Source organism: Oxyura jamaicensis, chromosome 3, assembly GCF_011077185.1.
Source record: "Oxyura jamaicensis isolate SHBP4307 breed ruddy duck chromosome 3, BPBGC_Ojam_1.0, whole genome shotgun sequence".
In the NCBI taxonomy this organism is placed as follows: domain Eukaryota; kingdom Metazoa; phylum Chordata; class Aves; order Anseriformes; family Anatidae; genus Oxyura; species Oxyura jamaicensis.
In genome coordinates, this window is record NC_048895.1 from 26,786,281 (window position 1) to 26,803,293 (window position 17,013).

Sequence of the window (17,013 nt, forward strand, 5' to 3'; positions counted from 1 at the left end):
AGACATACATACAGCCATAGTTGCCTGTAAACTCAAACTATCAGGAATTTTGAAGGACTAGAATATCTTTACTAGTTGAAAATAGAAGACTGAAAGAACTAGATTGATACATGAAACAGTTTTTGTATGACCATAAGCAACCATTAGTCCTTACTAAACCAGGAGTACAGCACCGCTTGTAATATTCACCTAAAGAACTCTGAAGTGACTTGTGTTCAGTAAAAACTTTGATTGGTGCCATATTACCTATCCATTACCCAGTATATGCTTTCATACCTACAGTGAGAGTATTCATGAAAAGTCAGGTAAAAAGTTCAAGATGGATCCATTACGAGATTTAAAACTTACCTCCTCACAATATATGACATCCATAAGATTCCTTGGTTCTCTGTCCCAACCCATTAGAGTTCTGGAACAGTTCATTTGTCAGTTTATTTTTTAATCACAATTAGACGAGGAAATGCAGAAGCATTCCTTAGACTTCGGCAGATTTCTGTCCTCTTAATCTTTTAGAATGAAGTGCTTCAGAGCCTTTCTGGGACTGTCTTTCATGCAGGGAAAAGAAAAAGGAAAAAAAAAAAAAAGTAGTATTAATTCGGGGAATTCCAATTGCTGTTGTCTATGAGATACCTTCCTTTGAAGAGCAAAAAAAAGAAAATCTGTTGCCAGATTATATTTATTCATTTGACTATTGTGCTTCATTTGAGTTTCTCTAATATAGACATACATAATTCTTGTATATGCCCCTTACTGTATACTTTCTAGACATTACTGTGTAATCCAAGGTTCTCTAGCTAACATGGTCTTTGTTAGGAAAATTGTCTCTATTGCATCCCAGTAAAATCTCAAGTCCTACCAAATGTTGTAACAGCTGATGTGGAAAGCAACAATACTGTAGATGCACACCATTTTGGAATAAGAAAAAATGACTGTCTTTATAGCAGATAGCATTTTTTATTATGTGAAAATGCACATATGCATCTTTGATATTTCTCTGTGTCTGTATGTCTTTAATGGTCATCATCAACATCTAGCTCATTGGAATGGTAAAAACTGGGGCACTGCTGCCTTTTTTTGCCTGTGGTTGAAAACACAAGGATACTTGCAACAGTACTCCAGTAGGACTACTAGTAACAATTTCTGACCCAAATGCCTTAGTGGTGCACACATTTCACAAAAGCAGGAATATATGAACATAAAAATCAAATTTGAAAGGAAAAAAAAATAAAACAAAAAGAATTTCTGAATGTGAGACAAATATCTGTGTTGTTTTGGGTTTGGTTTTGTCTTTTTTTTTCTCTTCTTCTGACCAAGCATATATAGCATGATGAAAGCAAACTGCTGTGCTGTTAACTGAGCACGAAAAAAAAAAAAAAAAAAAATGGCTACACATAAAAGAAGAAGAAAAAAACTATATTCCTCTGTTTACTCTTAAAAATATAATATTCATTAGTTCTCCATAAATATTTCAATTAGATTGAGTTACAAAACGTTATTTATTTATTTCTAAATGGGTTAAACCAAAATTGCCAATGTGAAATTCCAAGCTGTAATGAAATCCACACATCACTGTTTAGAACTGATTAAATAATGCCAATTTTAATATTAGGCTTCTGATTCACTAGGCTTCTAAAGTGATGCTAGAAAAGCTGATTGAATTTAAATTCATGAGCAGACTTGCAGAGATAATAATCAAAACAGAGCTTTGATGCAACTGAGAGCTGAATAAGATCAAAACTAATATGCAAGAGGTTGAATTTCATAAAAATGTATTCATTACAGATAAACTTATTATAGTTGAAAAGTTTGGGAGTCTTGTTACAACCTCTCTACCTTTACTTCAGATTATGTTATTAACAAGTTTTTTTGTTTGTTTTCCTTTTTCTTTTTTTTTTTTCTCTCTCTTTTTTTTTTTTTTTTTTAATAAGGATGTATTTCTTAGATTTCATCTATTAATTTTTCACTCATATTCTTTTGAATCTGATTCTTTTGGATTGTTAATCACAGTTTTTTTTTTTTTTTTTTTTTTTTTTTCCTTGAAGATGATAGGAATTACTACTTTTTGCCACTAGGTAGCACTGATACTTTACTTAGAACGTTGGCTCTGGTTATGCTGTTTTCATTGCGAATTTATAGGATGTGAAAATAACTTTTACACTACCTTTTCAATTAATTAATTTATTGCCTTTAACTGTGCCAATAGCAAATCAAATGATGATATGTATTTAGGAACCAACCAAAAGTCATACAACTAAAAAATTACATGCAAGACCAAATTTTATTCTAATATAGCTATTTGTTCTGAATGTTATAAATAACTTGTTATAAATTTTATATGGTAATTGTTGATATTGTTATTTAGGGAGGCTGGGTGTTACTTCAGAATTGTCATCTTGGATTGGATTTCATGGATGAACTACTGGAAACACTTCTTACTGCTGAGATACAGAATGAGACATTTCGAGTTTGGATAACTACTGAGCCACATCCTAAATTCCCAATTACACTGCTCCAGGTTTGTTCAAATGTTTAGTGCAAGTACCTCATGCCATTGAATTTATTCAAAGCAAGCATGTAAATGAAAAAGAAAGAAACTGTGAGTGGGGTGGGGGCATGAATAAATGAGCTTACTTTACAATACAAATGACACCAAACAGGAATTTTATTTACCAGTAATTGGAAGTTTTTCTCAATGAAAGATGTAGTCTGTGTGAATTTACACTAATTCTGTATACACACATTTTTAAGGCTTTAACTGTATACTTTTTTTGCCTAGCTAGGTGCCTTGTGCACAGGGTAATGCCTACTGCTACTTTTAGACTCTTTTATATTTCTCTGACTGAAATAAAGGATAAAGAGAACAGAACACATATAGACAGCACATCTCAAAGACCATCAGCTGACAAGAAGTAACCTGTTTTTCTTCAGCTAAATTATAAATGGTTGTTCTGTAGATCTTAAGGGAGATATCAATCGGTACCAGGAAAATTGCCTGAACTCTTACAAAGTACATTTAAGTCACTTACGGTGGTTCCTAGCACTCTCACAGCAGATCATAATGCTAGTTAATATCTAGTGTAATAGCCGTGTACTGACACTTCTGTGTTCACAGGCACCTTTCCTCTTAAAAACAATGGGAGTCTTCTTAGTGATTCCCATTCTCTCTAATTAAAAACAGATACCATGGTTGATACCTAGATATGAAGGGAAACATTAGCCTATATATGTATGATTTAAGGCAGTATGGAAGGAGAAAGGAGAAATTCCTTTCTGGAATGAATCTAGGAGATGACCTTCATCAAGAAATGTATGTCATCATGGGAAAACACTGTGTATGGAAGGTAGCTCCCAATAAAAAAGGAAATCCTTCTAAGTCTTCAAGTTTGAGAAGTGGTATATAAACATATAGTTTGTTACAGTATAGTTTGTCACAATAGAGATCTGAGAGGGCTGCTAGATGCATCTTCACGGCATTTATCTAAAATGTTTCATTTGTGATATCTCAGTCTATAGAGACACATTACCTGTTAATATTTTAACATATTCAGGGATACCAGAAAATGAGTAGCTGACAAACCAAAGGTCATCTCTTTCTCAGAAGAAAGGGGAAAATCATTTGCTTTATTAATAATAATAATAATAATAAATTTAATTTAAGCAATGTTCATACATAATTGAACAAGATAGCCTTTGAACTGTATAAACACTGGTTAGTAAGTGTTCTCATTCAGTCTAAAACTCTAGTGTTCACATGCAGATAGGTCCCTGCAAAAGCTCATGTCTCTGAGACAGCTTGCCTGGGCTCTGCAACCCAGAAATATGACTCTATGAGATGGAAGTTGAAAAGTCCATTCCTTAAAAATAATTTATTTACCACAAATATGGAGATAGTAAAACTGCCAGGAGAAGTATGTATTCATTAGTGTATTCCTTTAAGATTCTCAATACTTCACAAACATGCTTGCATTCAAACTTAGGGCAGCCTGGCATTGACTATCTTTTCAAGTGAATGCTGCAATGTTATGGAGGCTAGTCAGACAAGTACTTACCGTTGGAGCAGAAAAATGCTTAGTTTTTGAGTTCCTCCAGCATTTGAAAGTGTCTCATAAAATAGAAATCTGATTATGGTAAGGCTGGTCTGTGTCTGAACCAACAGATTTAAGTATGTCCATGACCATTACCCAGTACTAGAATGCAATAGTCCATAGGATTACGTAGTTAGAACATTCTCTGAAATGAAAACCTGTGGTGGCTATCACTCTTTTAAAGAATTTTCAGGCATGGTTTGACAATTAAAATTTTCTAGAAACTATCCCTATTAGGAAGTTTGCATGAAGTTTCATACAAAAAGGGGCTGTAGTCAAAGGAACTTTGGTAGTTTACTACCACAAATGTGGATTTCATGCCTGCTGACCAGAGTGCACAGGAACATTCTTGGGCAATCCTAATTTACTGCTGCAGACATAGCCACAAAGTCCAGAGTGAACACAAAGATCTGAACTGAGGAGAGGTAAGATTTCTTTGTATTTATAGTGAAGTTTCGGGAACAGAAATATAACAAAGTTATCACCCCTTCTGCATAGTTCTCTTCCATCATTCAGTCGTTGAGTTGGAGATAGAGATATGACAACCGTAATATTTTTTTTGAAAAGCATGGAAAGTGCTTCCATGTTGTTGATCTAAAATCTTAGAACCATGGTTAGTGATGACTCTGAATGACATAAACAGAAAGTCCATGTTCAAAATCTTAAAGTATATCACAGGTTTTTGAGGACTAATGTAATGTGTACTCCTTTTATGCAGTAAAACTGTCAAATTTGTATCTACAATGATTCAACTATTTCTATTGTATCTTTTATTTATAACTAATAGCTGTGATATTTTTATATGTTGCTGTTTTTGTTTCAGTCAAAAAATAAATTGAATTCCTTTTTCTTTTTTATTTTTTTTTTTTTTTACAAAACAGATTGCTCTGAAGTTCACAAATGAACCTCCTCAAGGTGTACGTGCTGGTTTAAAAAGAACATTTTCTGGAATTAATCAGGATCTGTTAGATGTTAGCAATTTGCCTATGTGGAAACCTTTACTTTATACTGTAGCGTTTCTGCACTCTACTGTTCAGGTATTTCTTACAAGGTTTGCAAATAAAGGTGTGATTTAGGCATTCACTTTAACAAATTTTCTCTATGGAAAATGTGTGTTCTGATATTCATTGTAGCAGCATGTTGCAGGGCTAGACCTTTAATTTCTATCATCTGTATTTTGAGATACTTTATTCTCTTAATTGTCTTTTAAATTTTATATAATTTTAATACTATAGGCATTTAGAATAAGGATTTTTCTCATCTAATTTTAGCTATCCAAAAGTTAGTCGTCTAAGTGAATAAGCTCTCTCTGTAGGTAATAGAAATAGATAAGCATCCCAAAGCAGCAAATCAGCTATCTGCCTTTGGTGGCTGTCTATAAAGATGTGAATAATTTTCTGGAGATATATCACTTTTTCGGTCCATTGATTTTAAAGGCAGTTCATAGGCCTAGCTTAGGGTAGCTCTCTACCTTCTAGATGCCTAACATTAAATAAAATCCTATCACTTTCTGTCTTGGTTTTATCTTTTTTTTTTGTGACATTTTCAAGACTAATATCAATGTGAGCACAATGTTGTGCATATTTTTTATGTTAAAGATTATATAACTTTTGAGATCACAATAAATACCAAATGTTTGAGCACTCCGAATATACCTTAAGTAAAAATCTCAAAATAGATTTAAACACTATATAATCCTTATACTATATTTAGTTGCTTGTATTTTCAGTGTAGCAAAGACTGAAAGAGAATGGCCTTTTGTAAGAAGATCCCTATTAAGATACAATATTCTGCATTATTTTCTTATTTCTACCTTTTATAAACACTGATAAAGTTGTTCTGTATACCATCTCCTAATTATAGTGTTCTTGTGGAAGGAGAAGATTTAAGTTTATTCAACCATCAATACTTTCAAAAAATATTATAGCTATTCTTCTGCTCAGAAAATTTATTTCGGATTGTTAATCAGTAAGCAATATATACATTGCCATGACTTTAAACTGACCAGTTCCTAATATCCTTTGGTGATAAGATTGCTATGATAAATAGAGCTTAAGAAGTAATTCAGAGAATTTGGCAGAAAATCGTTATACCTTTCTGCAGGGTATTATTGGTTAAAGCTGTCTCATTTGCTTATAAGCAATACTTGATTTAGGAAAAATAAAAGGTCTTTTTTTAAATTTCTTTCCCATTCTAGTTTTTTTTCAAATAATGTAACTAAATGCTACTTAACAATTGTAATGACTGTAAGTCATTGTTGACCTGGTTATTTAAAAATCTAATAAATATGCTATCACTCTAGTTAATTTTAGAATATCAGTATTACACTGTTTATTCATTTAATAAATGTCAGCACTATTCATCAATTTAATTCTTAACTTCATGGAGTATTTTTTTTCTACATTCTGAAAAAAATCATTGAGTGAGGTAACGCATGATTAAAATAAAGTGACAAATCTAGTAGCATTGGTTGTTTAAAATGTCTTTGAGCTGCAGATTACATTCATGTTCTCTTATAGTCAACTTTTTCTGTTGCTACTAGCATTTTAATTTTGAATTCAAATTTGTACATAATGAAAAATGCAGTGGTGGCAGCTTTAGTAAAGTAAATAAAGTTTTGAATTTTGAAAGACATTAAAACTATACAGTGAACCAATGAAAACAAAAAGGGCAACCCAGAAACCTTTGAATAGCTGAGTATTAATACATGAATTTGAACACTATCATTAGTAGAAAGTATACGTAGAAAAAAAATGAAAGACTGTAGAGAAGATAGAATTGTGTGTGCTGAAAATGCAGAGATTCAGTATAAGTAATTTTAGTTAATTACTTATTATAAAAATCTTAGTACAAAAATTACTTAGTATAAAAAAACGACATAGACATTAGACATTTCAAACCTATGACTTATACATTGATTAGTAAAGGTAATTTACATTGAAAGTAAATAAATTATTCTGTTGGTTTTTCTATAATTTTTTAGTGCCAAGATTTAACTCAATATCATCTTGTTTATTACTGATAGCTATTTCCTAGGCTCTTTCTTTAGTTCAAATTTTTATTCCAATTGAACTCTAATAATGAAACTAAATGATACATTGTTTCATAAACATATTTGCTTTTAAATATATTCCTAAGGAACGACGAAAGTTTGGGCCTTTGGGTTGGAACATTCCATATGAATTTAACTCAGCAGACTTTACAGCCAGCGTTCAGTTTATACAAAATCACCTAGATGAATGTGACATCAAGAAGGTGAATACTACACTTTGCAAAAATCTTATTTAATTGCTTTATACAGCCTCTGTAATTATTTTTCTTCCTTTTTCTGTTTATCTCTATTCTTTCAGCACAGCTAGGAATGATCAAAATTTCATATTTTTGTATCATCCATGGTAAAAAAAAAAAAAAGTAATACTTAAGAACTTCATAATCTGATCTTGTGTTTTCAGTATCATATCCAAAATAACAGTAAGTCCATACAAGATCTGTTTTGGAAAGGGAGCTGAAATATTCACAGATTTTAACAAATCCACTCAACCTTCTCTGTGGCTGCCAATTGAGCTTCTACTGTTTCACAGGAATAATGTAGAAGAATAGCCATTTCTTGCAAAGTAGCACTCTGCTGATAAAGAAACATGAGAAACTGCTGGGAGGGTGTGCGTGTATGGAAAGAAGGAACAGAGAAGAAAAGCAGCAGCAGCTGAGAGTGATTTCACATCACACAAGAAATACTGAAATATATTTCTTGTGGCAGGATCAAGCCCAACTCTAGTTTAAAATTTCAGAGCTGAATTCAGGAAATACATTAGAAATCTAGGATTATTTCTTCTTCCACATATAATCTTTTCAGCTTATATTTTAGAGCCTGATGAACTCCAGATGATATCCAAATTACAGATGATATCCAAATCACTACTACTTACATATTGTAACTACAGCCTTTTATTTACTTTACTTGCATCCAGGGAATATCATGGAACACAATACGCTACATGATTGGAGAAGTGCAATATGGAGGCCGAGTCACAGATGACTTTGATAAACGTCTTCTTAATTGCTTTGCAAGGGTGAGAGACCTTGAAAATACACCTATTTGTCATTTTTATTGGTAGTTGCAATACAGAAATCAGAAGACTGTCTTTCTGATGAATACGCACTTTTTCACCAGCCCATAAGACCCTTTATAGTTAAATGAATTTTTCAAAACATCATTCATTGCCAATTAAGTTCTTTCCCTTGATTTCTCTTTAGTGTATAGCAGATATTATTTAAAAGACATAATTAGAACTCAGAAGACATAATGTGATTTACTCACATGTTCAAGTAAAAATGGATGTAGTAGCTAAAGCAAGAACACTCATTCTCCAAAACTGAGATTAAAAACTCTAAATGAAAGTAAGTTTGTGATTTTTTTTTCTCTGGATTTTGTGCAGGTGTGGTTTAACGAAAAGATGTTTGACAGCACTTTCTGTTTTTACACTGGATATAAAATTCCAGTGTGCAAAACCCTGGGCCAGTATTTTGAATACATCCAGTCACTCCCTGCCATGGATAGCCCAAAGGTTTTTGGTTTGCATCCTAATGCAGATATTACGTAAGTAGCTCTCAATACATTGAAATGACTTTTTATTTTAGTGCTTGGAAAAAAAAAATCCCTCTGAAATATGTAAGCATATTTTTCATAGCAAATATAGGATTCATGTGAATTTCATTGTTGAGGTGGAACAATTCATGTGCATGCACTTGATTCAGAATCCAGTATCTTCAGCTACATTTTATATGTTCTTTTAAAGTAGTCATTACTTACTCATGGTTTTAGTGGTGTGGTTTGTTTTTAAATATGAAAGCATTATAAAATATTTATAATGCTTTATCATTCTTACATTCAGGAGCAGAAATTATATCCTGTGAGAAGAAAATGACAGTAGGATTTCTTCTATTTTTCCGATTTATAGTATTACAATTTCATTCACAGTTTATGTTGAAATGTGCAGTATCTGGCTTGTGTAGTCTTATGATGCTGTCTCCAAAGCTAAGATAATTTATGTGTTCACATGTTCTACCCTGTGGAATAATCCTTGGTTTCGTTTCTTATATAATCATGTATGACACAGTAATTGGAGGAAATACGTGTCAGATGAAGGTTGAAAAGTAAAACTGGTATATAAAATTATGCTTTGAGTCAGAATAAATTTATGTTCTGAGTCAGACTAGGGCTGTACGTTCCTCACATACTTGATTCCATAGGGCAAAAGTAGGCAATGCCATCACTGCAATACCAACACATATGCTTTGTTTTCTTTCTTACTGCCTCTCAAATCTGTGCCACTAGATAGCAGTACTTTTGTTATAATACTATAATTCTGCTTGTGTTGAAGAACTGGCATGGTCTACTATCTTTTACCATCAAATGCAATGTTTTTTCTGTATTGACTGAGAACATAAATTTACATTAGCACTGCCCATACTGTACTATGAAATAGAAGGTTTAAATCTCCAATGTTGTAAATCTAGCAGTTTTTACCATTAATCCTGAAATACCTCAAGGCAGAATGAATTTTCTAATTAATGAAGGGGAAGCTTGTAGAGTTATGCCTCCACCTTTTCCTTCTTTTGCATTCCTGTTTTAAGAAGTAACTAAATGAAGGAAATAATCTTCCTTTTTACAAAACCAGAATCCCTAGAAATCATATGAGAAGTTGTTCTGCTGTCTCATTTTCTCAGAGGTTGAGAAGCAGCCTGTGATACTCACTGTTTTTCTAATTTAGAGCTAAGCAGAAGGAAAAGATAACAGGATTGGTAGACAGCAGATCACATTCTTTATGATCACACAAAGCCAAATGTTGTTCACAGTGTGTTTGGCTTGGTGCAGGAAACAAAGGAAAACAATTTCTGATGGGAGTTTCAAATTAACCTGGTGATGCTATTATTTCTCTGCACTTTCTGTTTTTGTGTTTTACCAAATATACATTTTAACTACTAAAAACTCCTCTGTAATTTATAACATATATCTTGTCCTCTTAGATATCAAAGTAACACAGCAGCTGATGTTCTAGATACTATTACCAACATTCAGCCTAAAGAAAGTGGTGCAGGACCTGGAGAAACTCGTGAAGCTATTGTCTATCGTTTAGCTGAAGACATGCTAGAGAAACTTCCTCCAGATTACATACCTCATGAGGCAAGCTAATCTTCACTATTTTCTTACCATTCTCTCTCCATTGAGTTTCCACATAAGACATTCCCTGCTCCCCCCCACCCAAAAAAAAAAAAAAAAAAAAGTATTTAAAGTATTTTTAATTCATTAAAGATCATATACCTATTAACAGATTCAAGCTAGGAATTAACACCTTTATCTCTATCACTGTGAACAGATATGAAGCTTTTTTTTTTAAAAAAAAAATTAAAACAAGACATCTAGCATTGATCTTGGAGATAGGTCTGGAGACTGTTATTGCCACAGCTGTATGTGAAAATACAAAAAAAAAAAAAATCAGTCTGTTTGAGATGGCAGTCTCCTGGGCCTTCTGGGTGAAATCTTATTCTATCACAGGTAACATTAGACAAAAAATACAAATAAAAACTGCAACAGTTTGAAGGTGGAAAATTTTATTTGAATAATTCAAATCACACGTCTACAATTTGCTTTTCTCAAACAAAGGTAGTTAAACTGTTACATATGAGAATGGTATTTCAGCATATCATATTTAACTAATTTTATTCTTCTGGACTCCTGTATTTTAGGTAAAAGCTCGTTTAATTAAAATGGGACACCTCAACTCGATGAATATTTTTCTTCGGCAAGAAATTGACCGCATGCAAAAGGTGATCACAATACTCCGCAAGAGTTTGAATGATCTTAAATTAGCCATAGAAGGGACCATTATTATGAGTGAGGCAAGTATAAAGTTATTTACTATGTATAGCATATTTTATTTTAAACTATTACCTTGATGTCTTTAGGTCATTTATTATAATTTCACTCCTCCAGAATTTGAGAGATGCATTGGATAATATGTACGATGCTCGAATTCCTCAAGTATGGAAAAGAGTATCTTGGGATTCTTCAACACTTGGCTTCTGGTTTACTGAACTTTTGGAAAGAAATACTCAATTCTCTACTTGGATATTTGAAGGAAAACCAAATGTGTTTTGGATGACTGGATTCTTTAATCCACAAGGTAGGGTACTAAAAGGACTTGACTAATAATTTATTGTATTTTATCATAACTTAATGTTTTTTACTGCATATCCAATTTAATGTTAGACCTAAAAAAAAAAATGTTTTCATCATTGTCAGAATATGTTATAAAAGCCAAGGTGATAAATGGGTTCAAAAAAGAGATTAGACAAAGTCATGGGAAAATGGTCTGATGGTAGATATGAACATGATTGTCAAAGCTTAACCTTCAAACTGGGAGGTCCCAAAGCTCCAGATTGCCAGAATCTAGAAGAACACAGAAGGGAAAGGATTTGTGTGTCATTTTGCCTGCTGTAATAATATTTCATTAAGCACCTTCCTTTGTCTAGAGTCAGAGACAGGATGCTTATATAGATGGTCTTGTGGGCTGACCCATAAACACAGTTTTTATATTACAAGAAGAAAAGCATACAGTTAACAAATGAAGTGCCTTATCTTGTTGGCATATAGTAGCAAATGATGATATGACTTCTAACGAAAACACAGTTTCCCTGCTTTTTCTTTGGCTTCAAACTGTTTTTTCAATTCCAAACTGCAAAGTTGCAAGCATGGAAGAGCTTTAGTCTAGAGCATTGTGTTGTTTATATACTGTACAGTAGCAACATGCAACTATACCAGAATTATTTCTTTCACAGAGAATCATCAACACATTTTCACAGTGTTTCTGGTTAATGACAGCTTTGTTCAAATTCATTGAAGGTATACTGCAAAGTACAAGTAAACATAATCTATCATTATCTGTTATAGCTTAATACATTTACTGTTTTATTGGGAGGAAGAAAAATTATAACCATCTCCATTGTTAATAAAAAAAAGTCACCTTATTGGATGTATGTTTGTAGAAGAATCTCATTTAACCTACACAGCTACCCATACAAAATGCTCATGGGAAACTTCTCCCATGTAACCACTATGATTTTGTATGTATATATATATATATATGTAAGGATTTATCTCTGAAATCCTTGACTATTTTATGAGTTATCTTCACTTTGGAGTGTTTCTATTCTATAACCTTCCTATGAATAGCACTGTAAAAATATTAATATTCAAGCAACTCTTATTTTTCTCTCAGAAACAGTTGAAGTGCCTGGAGGGCATCTGAATTATTGTTAAAAGATGGTTTCAAGATGCCAGTCAAAACATCATTCCATTTGTATCATAAATAACATAGCTGGTAACTGTGCTGATCTCCAGGGGTTCAAGAGTACCACTCACAGTGGTATAAAAGATGATAATGGAAGATATTATTTTGATCAAAGAAAATATTTAACCTAAGAACAAACAAACCTGAAACACGAATAGTCTTGAACTTGACGATTGCTTAAACTTCAGTGATCTGAAAAACTAGTTCTATAAATGGAGAAAGTAGTCCACTAAGCATAAAAGGTGCATGATGGGATAAGGGGGGGGTAAATATACTTACTGTGTTAAAAATAATGCTCACCAGGAAATTAAGAGTAAATCAAATCACAAAGTAAAGTTTACAAATTGACTAGTGTGAGGCAATTCAGCAATTGGACTACCTTGCAGGTAAATCTAGACTGATTGCACTGGTGAATCAAGATCTAAATCTACCATGGCATTGGCAAATACATTAAAATGTTAAAATGTGAGGAGTGTATTTTATCAATTTATTGGAAAAATCTCTATATGTAGTATTATAAGGTATCACTAATAATTGTATTTAAAATCTGTTGAGATGTTTTAGCAAGTACCAGTGTTTATCTTCTATAAATTATAATTATTAGGGGAGAGTGGATGTTTCTAGTGATGCAATATTCCATTTAATAAACATGGTGCTTGAACAGGCTTACAAATGATCATTTTTCATACATTAATATAGGTATTATTAATTTTAGTTAAATTTAGAAGCCTAGATCAAACTGTTTTATTTGTATAAAAATATATAGCAGTTGAAGAAATGAATATGTTCATTTCACATGCTACACTAACGATGTTTTCAACACATGATTATCAGTTGTGACACAGCTGCTTTTTGACTTTCTCTTAATTAGAATGTTAAACCACCTCTTACATCTGGAAATGCTGTCTTCCACTGCATGACCCTGTCCTTTCATGATTTCCCTCCTGGCTTGTCAGTATTTCATTCAGTGGCTTCTCCCCCATGTATATACTTTCTGGCCCACAAAACACTAGTCTTCCTTTCCTTTATGCACAATCAAGGAGGAACTGATGATATTTCATCTTTAAGTCTTTACAGTAATCACTCTCAAGTATGCAGTTCTCTGTTACCTTTTTTCCCTTTCCCTCAGTCTCTGACAACTCCTAGTGCTACTTCATCCAGCAGCATAAAATAGCAGCTGGTTTTGTGGTGTGCTGCTTTTTTTTTTTTTTTTTTTTTTTTTTTTGTGGCTGCATTGTCATCTTCTGAGACACTTGTAACAAATACCTCAACACCCAAAGTTCCTTGCTGTCCATTTATGTCATCTCGTGCTTATACTATTCAGTCCTTCACCTCTCAAACCTTTTTCATCACAAAACTGTAAAGTCTATTCAAAACAATACATTGAAAATCACTTTACTGCTTATATCATCTTCTATCTTAATTTCTGCCAAAGACTCCCTTTTCTTCGCTAAAAAAAAATAAAAATAAAAATCCTTTAAGCCCTGCCTTGTTTAGGTTCCCTAAGCAGTCATTTCTATCATCACTTCAGACACACCTTCTGTTTTCCATTGTTGAAATTTTGCATCAGTTAAATTTATCTTCCTACTTCTTCCATTAAAAAAAAGCCTTTTTCCTGAGTTGCTTTTGCATAAATATCAGCTCACATAATTAATACCTTACCTGCCTTCAGCTTCTTTCTTGAAGCACAGATCTACTATGTATCCTGTAATTGATTGTGTAATAATATATAACTAGTATCCTGAGAAAGTTATTAAACCCCTTAATTGTTCAGTTAACAAAAAATATATTTGATGTGTCATTTAAAAAAATATTTCTCAGTGCAATGCCTTCTATGGGGCCAAAATAGGAACAAGAAAATGGCAAAGCAAAGTTAGCTATCATTAGTCAAGGTGTGTGGTCTCATGAGAAATCTGAGTATCTGCCTAATAACATTGAGTGCAGGACTGTGCAGATAACGAGCAAGATTTTTTTTATTTTTATTTTTTGTCATGGGAATATATACTAAATCTGTGGCTTAATTTTTCAAGGATTCCTGACAGCAGTGCGACAAGAAGCAACTCGAGCACATAAAGGCTGGGCTTTAGATACAGTTACTATACATAATGAAGTACTAAAGCAAAACAAAGAAGAAATCACTGCACCTCCTTCTGTATGTATGACATGCAAAGATATTTTAGTATTCATTTCAGTATTTAATTTGTCATTCAGTCATTGGGGATTGCTAGAGGAAAAAGTCACCATTGTCTTCAGCTCAGCTCTTTTTTTTTACTCAGCTTAGAAGAAAATAATTATAGAAATTGTTTTGTATTTTGCATTTATAAAATTATTTTAAGAACCATTTCTAATCTTCATCCATGGAAGAAGATGCATGGATTTACTGAATATATAATAAACTTTACATCAAATTACGTACTGTATAGGCTTTATTAAACAAGTTTTATAGTCACGAAGAGTAGCGTTACCTTATGAAAAAGATATATTTTTACAGGTTGGAAAGATCCAACATCATGTACTTTATTGTAAAAGTTACATTAATTTTAATGGCCTAAGCCAATTAATCATTTTACAAAGCAGATGTTTTCTTTTGTGTGACATATCTGCTTACTCTCCCTACAGGAAGGAGTATACATTTATGGGCTATACTTGGAAGGAGCAGGCTGGGACAGAAGAAATAGTAAACTCATTGAGTCTACACCAAAGATTCTTTTTGTCCAGCTGCCCGTGGTACATATATTTGCAATTAATACAACTGGTCCTAAGGATCCCAAGCTTTATGTTTGTCCTGTTTACAAGAAGCCCAGCAGGACAGATCTGAACTACATTACCGTGATCTATTTGAGAACAGTAGTATCTCCAGACCACTGGATATTGAGGGGAGTGGCTCTCCTATGTGACATCAAGTAAACTGTTTTTCATACCATAACAAGAACAAAACATACAGAATGTGTAGCCAGTTGTATGTGTAATTCTGCTTTTTTTTTTTTTTATTTCATGGCCATTAGTTATTATATTAAAACTTTCAGCATTGGTTTATGGATTTTTTTTTTCCTCTTTGATAGTTTTAAAATAAGTAAGTTACCTGATTGTAATCTTTGATGTTTCCATTATATTACTTAAAAAAATACTGGCTTAAATAATACACAATGTAAAATAAGACATTGTTAAACTTCAATAGAGAAAATCTTAGCTTCTTTGCATCTTATATACAGTTTTTAGCTTGCATTTCAGGAAAGTATAATAACAACAGAAGACAGTATAAAGCATAATAAAATTTAGCTTCTTCCAGATAAGTCCTTAAGTATTTCTGGATTCAGTATGGCACATTTAAGATTTTCTTTGGCTCATGTTTTTTGTTTGGGATTTTTCAGAGTTGTTTTTGTTAAACTATATAGATTATGCAAAACTACACCAAGAATGTTCGTCTCTGCATTATCTCACATAAGCCAGCAAGATCTGTCCAATTTAGCATTGTGGGAATATAGCTACAGAAGTAGAACAGTACCAACTATTTAATTTGGATGCTTTTGTAATTAGAATAGTGAAACAATTTATTGTTAAACAATTTATTATAAACAACTATTTTCCTGCATTTCATTTTAGCTCTTAAACATAGGCTTGAAATCCTTAGAGTGGCTATCACAACATTATTTCCCAGTTAACCTGATGAATATACATGAATTTTCCATACATGCTTAGTATTACATTAATTCTGCGCACATAATTGTAAATAAGAGAAGCAGTCTACACTCTCTCTTTATAATCTGTATGAAATTTGTTCCTCCTTCAGATACGTCTATTTGGCAACACAGTTTTTCACTAACACCCCATGACAGAGGTATGTTCTTCCTTTTGCAGTTTAGGAGTGATCAAAAGCATCTGCTGTGAAAAAGTGCAGCTACTGTTACTTGAAGGTGTTGGGCTTCTGGTGGGATGGTAAAAGGTTTTCTTGAGCTGGAATTTGATTGCTTTCTGTTGGAAGGACATCCTCTTGCAGAAAGGTAGTGGGATATAGGCTATTACAATACATAGATACAAAATAATTATCAGAATAGTAAAAATGAAGATCTCCAAATGCATTTAAGAATCTCCCTCTCCCATCTGTAGACTCCAGATCCAAATATAACGAGATGAAGTGTTAGGTCACAAATACCACAGATAGGAAGAGTTAAAAGTTGTAACATTAAATTACAGCTGTACAGAGAATAAGTATTATAATAAAAAGACTATGCAACTACAAGAGATTCAAATCATAGCAAAAAAAAATAAAAGTAAAACTAGTACTTGCGGTGAGTTGAACCTTACCCACAGCTAATACCCATCCAGTTATTCACTCACTCCTCCTGCCCCAGCATGATGGTTGAAAGAACTGGAAGAGCAGAAGGAAAAAAAAAAAAAAAAAAAAAGACCTCATGGGTTGAGATAATGTCAGTTTAATAAGTGAAGTACATCTTCTACACAATCAAAGCAAAATAAGGAATTTGTTTACTGCTTCCCATCATCAGGCAGATGTTCATCTGCTTCCTGGAAAACAGGGCCTCAGCACGCATTCTGTTACTTGGAAAGACAGATACCGT

At 32.8% G+C, this 17,013-nt stretch overlaps 1 protein-coding gene across 1 annotated transcript in view; it reads left to right on the forward strand.

Moving 5' to 3' along the window:
* Window positions 1–15,802, forward strand: part of DNAH8 (dynein axonemal heavy chain 8) — a 131,169-nt gene extending 115,367 nt beyond the window's left edge. Inside the window, exons 85-94 of the mRNA XM_035323204.1 lie at window positions 2,363–2,515; window positions 4,967–5,122; window positions 7,224–7,340; window positions 8,054–8,155; window positions 8,522–8,682; window positions 10,113–10,269; window positions 10,833–10,985; window positions 11,080–11,269; window positions 14,467–14,588; window positions 15,056–15,802. Coding sequence (XP_035179095.1) covers window positions 2,363–2,515; window positions 4,967–5,122; window positions 7,224–7,340; window positions 8,054–8,155; window positions 8,522–8,682; window positions 10,113–10,269; window positions 10,833–10,985; window positions 11,080–11,269; window positions 14,467–14,588; window positions 15,056–15,343 — 1,599 coding nt within the window. The 3' untranslated portion in view covers window positions 15,344–15,802. The remainder of the gene's footprint in view (window positions 1–2,362; window positions 2,516–4,966; window positions 5,123–7,223; window positions 7,341–8,053; window positions 8,156–8,521; window positions 8,683–10,112; window positions 10,270–10,832; window positions 10,986–11,079; window positions 11,270–14,466; window positions 14,589–15,055) is intronic.
* The last annotated feature ends 1,211 nt before the right edge of the window (window positions 15,803–17,013 follow it).